At 47.0% G+C, this 8,141-nt stretch overlaps 1 protein-coding gene across 1 annotated transcript in view; it reads right to left on the reverse strand.

Moving 5' to 3' along the window:
- Window positions 1-3,899: 3,899 nt before the first annotated feature.
- USB1 (U6 snRNA biogenesis phosphodiesterase 1) overlaps window positions 3,900-8,141 on the reverse strand; it is a 9,014-nt gene continuing 4,772 nt past the window's right edge. The window contains exons 5-7 of the mRNA XM_006020239.3: window positions 8,023-8,128; window positions 6,745-6,828; window positions 3,900-6,368 (exon numbers count right to left, since the gene is read on the reverse strand). Coding sequence (XP_006020301.3) covers window positions 6,264-6,368; window positions 6,745-6,828; window positions 8,023-8,128 — 295 coding nt within the window. The 3' untranslated portion in view covers window positions 3,900-6,263. The remainder of the gene's footprint in view (window positions 6,369-6,744; window positions 6,829-8,022; window positions 8,129-8,141) is intronic.

Below are 8,141 nucleotides of genomic sequence, written 5' to 3' on the forward strand. Positions count from 1 at the left end.
CCCCCGGGGACACGCGGCCCCGCCCGCCCGGGCCCCGCGCCGCGCGCACCCCCGGGGGCTGGAAACACGCACACACCCCACCCCCTCCGCCCCACCACACAGCCAGGACACACACAACTCCACCCAGCATCACACACGCGTGCACACACCCACACACATCGTTATACACAATCCATCACACAAACATCACAAACACACACTGACAAACCCATCACATCACGCACACCATCATACACCGTCATACCTCCCTCACACACCTGACACACCAGCACACATATCACACACCCCCATCATGCTCCCACCCTCAGCCCCCTAGTTACACCTGGCACCCCCACACACCCCATTCACTGAGGCTTTATTGGCAGGCAGCTGCACAGGGAACCTATAGTCTAATACAGATCCCTTCCGCCTTGCCTCTGAGTTTCTCACAAACATAATAAAGACATCCCGCCCCTCTGAAGCTGCCTCGAGAGGAGGAGCTTGGAATTTTCCCTTGACTGTGAAGAGATCAGTGATTGCTCTGCTCCCTGCCAGTGGCACACACACGCACACTGCTAACATGTGCACCCTCGTGACAAGTCAGGTAGAGAGAGCCCCATGTGCACACAGACAGCACAGAGACTTCAGTGCTGTGGAGGAACAGGTGAAACCAGATATGACCAGTGAAAGCTCTGGTCAAAACAATTAAACACTGGCTGCTGATTCTAGCAAGCTCAGTTGATCTGAGAGATCTGGGGCTTGATTTTCAGAGGTGCTGAGCCTCCAAGGATCCAGGTGAAGGCAGCTGGTAAATGTTCACTCCCTCTGGCAGTGTCTCAAACTGGGCACCTAAAAATTAACATATAAAGAAAGCAGCAGTCACTTTTGTGAACAGGGCTGCAAAGCAGTTGTGGTTTGATGCAGAAGTGCCCAGCATAAGCTAAAATGTGTCACCCAATGTGCTGTCTCTTAAATACACCTTTTCTTGAAAAGGTTGGAACAATTATATTCAGGTACTGAAATGCACCTGGCTGCATGAGATAAGGCAGAACTGAAAAAAGGGCTTTCTAGCTTTAAGGGGCGTAGGTTGTAGCAAGGAAAGAACCTTGTCTGCCTTTCTAGCTTTAAGAGATTTTTTTCAGATGCTGTTTTCCCATATGTAATACACCTGGCTTGTCCAATACAAACTACTGTCTGGACTTTGTCCCCTCTCCAAGAACAGCCGCTGGTGTGTTTGACTTTCAGTGTGGAAATACCAAAGGTATATTTGAAAAGCACACTGTTCCTGAGCAGAGGGGCATCTGACAATGCACTTAGGGGAAGAGGAATTTCAGTTATGATCCAAGAGCAGAAATCATGTGGCATGGAGACTGACAACACAAGTCCCAAGGGCCTTTCTGGAACCCATGGCTCTTTCTGCTTTTTCAGGTCTCAGAAACTCTGCTTAGGGCAGGGCCCACACTAGACAGCGGATGGGGTGGGGCTAGGGCAGTGCCTGATGCTGTGAATATAAATGAAAGCTGAGATTTGGAAGCCCAAGTCACCAGACGCTGACTATGCCTCACAACACATCCATGTTGCTTATACATAGCACTGAACTGTTGCTGTGCCATCTCAGCCTGTGAGACTATTCACTCCCAGGAAATGCTCCCTGGGGGCCAAACACATTCCAGGTGTACCCCTACCCCTAAGCCGTCCTACCTAAGGCCAATTCAAGGGGTGAAGGTGCTGTGATTTTTCATCCAAATGCACTCAGAGCTCAGTTCCTGAAGAACATGGTGAGGTTGCAGCCACTATGAGTATCCGACTTAGTGCATGGTGGACCTTTCAGGTAAACACAGCATGGGCAGTTCCATCAGTACCTGGATGATGCCTTCGTATAAGACACATGGCTGTAGCAAGGTTCTGTGAACCTTGGCAGGACTTCCCAAGTAGCTGAATGATCCACTCCAACAGCAGAGAGAACCACCTCTTCCTTCCCAGGGAGCTGCTGGGGCCCCATTATACTTTATTAAATGCTGACATAGCCTAAGTGGGGGAAGGTGCATATGGCAAGAGAAGGAATGGAGTGCCCTCAAATTCTGGGTGAAGGGCCTTGTCTTCCTGCATGCCAGACTCACATATTGTCAGCAGAATGGGGAAATAAGATATGCTGAGCCATTTAAGGAAGTGATATTTCCAGTAGAATGCTCTGAAAGTACCAAGCCAACAGCCTAAATCTGCAATTATATGCACCTTGTGCACCCAATGCTGGGCTCTGCTCAGCACCCCTAGCGTAAATCCAGAACATCTGCACTACTTTCAATGGCATTAACTCTATTTGACTGAGAGCTTGAAGAACACCCATAAAGGCCATGTCTCCATCTCACCTTTGAGATCCTTTGGCTGAAAGGCCAGTTAATTCTGTGGACCTCAGATGCTCAGGGGAAAAGTGGTCAGCCCTGGAGCAGTGGTAAGTCTTCCCCCCGCTGGCTGCAGAAAGACACTTCCTGAGACTAAACAGCTCTGTGTCTAGCTACAGCAGAGCCTTAGGGATGTCAGCACAGTCAAGGAAAGAAAGGAGAGTGCAAGGTTTGCAGTCCCTTCATGCTCTAGTTGCTGGTAGGGAAGGCAATCTGAGTTTGTCAAATGGAAAAGGATAAGCAGAGGAGGAAGAAACTCCCTCATCCCTGCAGGGGGGCAGGAAACTGCACAAACACAGAAGTATTTGGAAAGACCCCTGCACAAATGATGGTGAGAGAAGTGCTGCTTGAGCACAGAGGCAATCAGGACACAGAACTTTAGCATCTCCTAAGCCAGGGGTGGCCAACTTGGAGCACATGTGCCACAAGCGGCATATATAAACTCTGTACATGGCACATCAGGGAGGGAGTAGGCAACACAGCAGCAGATAGGACAGGGAGCAGAAAGCAGAGCAACAGGGAGATCAGGGTAGGGAGCAGGAAGCCAAACAATGACTGGGCAGGGAGCACAGGGCAGAGAGCAGAAAGCAGAGCAATAGCTTGGGCAGGGGAAGGGGATTAGAGTGGCACTTGGGGAGAGCAGTGGCTAATCTCTAGCATGCCTGCCAAAAAGTTGGCCCCCACTACCCTAAGGCAGATGACCTTATCTCCCTCCAACCCCGCAACAGTGGCTTAGCTCCCTCATTGTGGTTCCTAATGCTTCATCTACACTGCAAGAGCAGATGTACGTTTGCAGCCACGATCTGACCCAGCTGGTACAAACAGAGTTCACCATGGAGAACAGAAGGCTTTTTTCCCCAAAAAACAACCTTGTGCCAAGCGTGCTCCCCAGGCACCTACTACATTGCTTAAGTGTATCTGGATTCCTGCATTCTGAGAAATACAGGCAACTATCCTATAGTGACCCATTAGCAGAGGTGAGAGTGCCAAAGAGATATACATGCAGGCAAGCCCCAGCAACACAGTGGGCAATGCACTTTGGGATGTCCTATTCCACAGGGTACTGGGAGGATAGAGGACTAGCCAATTTAGTTACACAGGCATGGACAGGGCGTTCTGGCTGAACTGCAAAATGCAGCAATGCAAAGGTACTATGTGCCAACTTAGTCTTCTGACCAGGGAAACAACACTGTTAGCTGCCATGGTTACTGAGTGAGCATTACCCTTCTGCTTATGGACACAAAGCAGAAGCACATATTTTTAGGAGACTGAGCTTCACTGGAAATCTATAGAAGTGAAACATGTAATAGCCCAAGATACTTTTGCAAATGACTTTCATTCAAATTCAGAGACAAAATGCCACCCACTCCCCAACTGGGGCTTGTGTCATCAGGGGGAAAGCAGGCTTATGGAAATACAGATAAGGACTGGCCATTGGGGTAGAACTTCCAGTTCAGCAACTGACTCATTGGGAAACCTTGTTGAAATCACTCACACAAAAGCCTTAGTTTCTCTAGGTGTAAATTTATGGCTATGGTTACCAATGTGTGCAGCAGCAAGGGGATCTTATAAAGCACTCTTAAGATCCTCATAGGATAGGCTGCTGAAATGGACAAAGTACCACCCACACCCACAGCAGTTACAGCTGAGTGCATCTGGATGCAGCCTCCTTCCCTCCTAGGGTCATTGCATCAGGGAACCTGTGGTTATGAAAACATACAGCATTAACAATGAAATTCCATATCACGGTGTAAGTCACAGCACACCATGTGTATGGGTTGTAACTGCAGGAGACAAGCTTGATACAAATCATGATGGCAGGTTACACCATGCTAAAAATGGAAAAACAGCTCAATTAACCAAGATTTTAAAAAATACAATTATTACATTATTTATAAGGGAAGGGATACGTAGACATTTTTAATATCCATGAACAGAGAGAGTGCTGTTTGGGAACAGATGGTAAAGTGATCCAGGTATCTGGCAGAGCATTTAGAAAAGAAAAAAGCTCAAGTATCTTCCAATGAAGGCAGCTGCTATAACTGCACACTGGCTGCAAAATCTCAGCCCCACTGAAGTCAAAACTCAGAGATTTCGATAGGCTTAGGATTTGCCCTTGGGTCATAAGGGACCTTGCTCTGTTCTGGGGGGAAGCAGCAACTCCAGCCAGCGCTGAGCTGCTGAGACAGCCAGGTGACTGTCTTAAGGAAAAGGAGTGCTCAGACAGACAGACTCCAGTGTCTATTTTAAAAAATCAGTCACAAGGACAGGAAGCAGAAGTAGAAAGTTATTTATTTTTAGATTTTTATTTTTTTTTTACTACAAACTTTTAAACATTTTCTTCCATCTGCCATCCCTCGTCTCCCCCTAGGGATCCAATTACAGTTTTAAAATGATATGCGATAGATATAAAGCTCATAAAACAAAGGGCATCCAAACACAGATATTTTAAAGGGCGCTAAAGCCCCTCTGACAGGCTCAGTGCCTCTGGTCTTTATGCTCTGACCAGCGACTTCATCCTCCAGCTGATGTCATGCTGGAGAGAAGGACTAGGGAGGGTTTCTGGAGGACAATGGGAGCTGCAGGAGCTGAGAACTGAAAAAAATCAGGCCCTAGCTGCCTATAATGCACTGAGAAAACAGCTTTACACCATCGAAAAGGCAGGTGCCAATGCTAAGAAGCAAGCCTCTCTGGGTCTTTTAATAGACAAACGCAAAGCAAAAGATACTGGACAGCATACCAACTTCCATCCACAATACCTGGGAGGCAAAAGCCCATCATCTCAAAACAAATATATTGCCTGCAGGGGATTTCCCAGTGACTGAGGCTCAGATGAGAATCCAGAATTGTTGTTACAAAAAAAAAAAAAATTGCTTTTTTAATTTGAAGACAAACAGTGTAGCTGAAAGTTGACATTAGCCCCGGAGACCAATGTTTTTGGTGCACCCAAATGGAACTAAACAGCAGCAAGCTCACTAGACTCCAGGATGATCAAAGGGCTACCACATTCTGCTATCTGCAGTTCCCTGCTGTAAAGGATTGGTGGTGAAAGCCAACATTGCCCTCTTTTGGACACTTTACAGTATAACAGTAGGATTCATATTAGAGAGAGCTCCCAGGGAAAATATTTGAAATCTGTGCCTTTGCCCTTCCTCACCCTTCAGAGAGTCTGTGGATCAGTTTAAACTGAACACTTCCTATTAATTCCATCCTGGAGTCTCACTGACTAGCACTGAGTCATGGAACTTCCATATCTTTGCCAGCTCTAATTCCACATCAATTTGGAATGAGGATTAGATGCTGAATTGCATCCATATAGCAACTACAGCATTGACAGTAGAAAAAAAATAAAGCTTTATAAGGGAACCTGTTCCAATCAGCTACATGCAGAGAGGTGCTGTGACCGTCTGTCATGGGAATGATAAAACTCAGCAACCCTCATCTTGCTGTTAAAAGCTCCAAGCTCAGTACAGCAACTATGCTCTATATCCCCATAGCAATGTAGTGCCCTACATTCTTCTTTTTAGCAAATGCCCTCCCACAAACATTTTCAGTTCCCCAGAAGATAAACAGGGCTTAAAAATCCCCACAGCATAACTGACAACTATAGGAAAACCTAAACTACCTGTGCTCATGAACAACACCCCAAGCTAACAGCAACTGTGAGGAATCATAGTGCAAATATCCACATTCTGGGCCAGCAACAACTAAAAGCAGCCTGGCTTGAGCTTCCAAACTCCATTGGGATGATGAGCTGAGATCAGCAACTCAGGATACATGTGAATCTTCAAACTGTCCAGTTGCACAGTGCAGCACTGATTTCTTGTCTCAGGAGCAGAGCCCAGGCATTGGGGCAGCTGGAATATGTGGTTTTCCTGCTCCCTACCTCAAGGGAAAGGAGAACAACTTGTTCCCGGATTTGCAGCGGATTTGCTCCCACTGGATTCGTAGTAGGAATGCAGAGTCCTCAAACCCATCCACAATCTCCTGCAAAATACAATCGGTGGAAGGGAAGGGTCAGTGTGTGCAAGGCCACTAGGCTGCCAGAGATTCAAGTCAGGCCTCCAAAGCACAAAGACCATGGTTTATGTAATTTAGAGATGCAAAGATAAGGCAGCATTAGTGGCTGGACAGCTTTAGTGTCCATATGGCTCAAGGGGAACACATGCTGGGGAAGGACAGTTCCACCTGAAGAGACTCTTCCCTCCAAGGCAATTCACTGTGTAAGGTTTACGATTTGCTCACTGAAGTGACACAGCTGGGATGTTACCTGCATCTCCCCCATCCTCTCACACCCTGGGAGATCTGGCTGGGTATCATTTGCATTACTTTCACCTCAAAAGATGCTGGAATGAGCAGTTACCTGAAGCTTCTGGAGACACTGCCCTTCCAACCTGTCAGTCAGGTCTCCGACACACCAAGCCAGGCTGATATGGAATGAGGGGTTCTGTATGGAAATGAGGCATAATGAATAGCAAAGGAATTACATGGGGGCTGTAAAGTCTGAGACTTGCAGCACTGCGCAGGACCTCTGAACCCTTTGCAAAAATAAGTAGAGCCTCATGCTGAGAAGTATTATCGTACATTATTATTGTGACTTTATAGCAGAGACCTAATGCAAATCAGCATTAGATATGACATCAGAAATCAAAGCCTGACTCCCAGCTTCCCTGCTCCAATCTTCCTCTGACATCAGTAGCAAAGGGCTCTTTCCCTAGCTTCTTTCAGCAATGCAAGGTGGTTTCTTAGCATGTGGAGAGAGACTCTCTACAGGGATATGGGCTTCTCTTGAAGACAGAGTGGGCTGGATACGACCACTCTGGGCATGTATCACACTTCAAAGACAGAAGCGAGTGCCCTACTCTGCTCAGAAAGAGATTCGATTTTCTTTAAAATACACAACAGGTGAATTTCATGCCAATGACTACTAAGGGAACTGTCCCCAAGATGAGCACCAGCAGTGCCACTTCCTTTACACTGCCCTGTCAGTGTGCCTAAAACCTAAGCAGGGTAGGACTCTCTCACCCATTCAACAGCAACCCTTGCCTTCTCTGCTACCATCTGTTTTGGGGTGATTTGTATAATGCTTACTCCTGCCTTAAGTCCTGGACTCAGACTAAGGGCACACATTTCACAGACAGGCTACTATATGGTACTGCTTTAAAGCACTGCTGGTCTGGGCTGGATGTAATCCAGAAATGAAAGGTCAGTGCAAGCTCTGCTTTCACACAGCAATAATCATCTCCAATTTGATTATTGTTGGTAATCAGTGACTTCAGACCTTCAATACACTCAGTCACTAACTGCCAGCAAAGGCCTCACTCAGGACTGCTGGACCTTGAACTCTTAATGCTGCTGCAGGCAGTAATTAATGACTGGGGGGTGGTAACCAATGGGAAAAACAGGACATAAGAATGACAAGGGAGCAGAAAACCAGGTTCCCTAGTTAAAGAAGTGGAGAGAAGACATGGCAAGTATTTGAACGGACACTAGATTATGCCTTTTCTTTCTCTTTTATTTGGGATTTGGAAATTTAAATCCTTCATAGAGTTGCTACCCTCCAACACTAAAGCTGGGGTCAGCTAAGAGTTCTGGCTTTGACCCGAGGTGAAGAGGGAGAAGACACCGGAGAGCCAGTTACCTTGTAGAACGTTGGGAGATCAAACTCCTCCATAACTCTGTCCACCCCTGAGACCAGCTCCAACAGCTGAGGATGCCCAGAAGAGACCTCCAAGCCTACAAAGGTCCTGAGAAAACAGG

The sequence above is a fragment of the Alligator sinensis genome, unplaced genomic scaffold, assembly GCF_000455745.1.
Source record: "Alligator sinensis unplaced genomic scaffold, ASM45574v1 scaffold203_1, whole genome shotgun sequence".
Lineage (NCBI taxonomy): Eukaryota > Metazoa > Chordata > Crocodylia > Alligatoridae > Alligator > Alligator sinensis.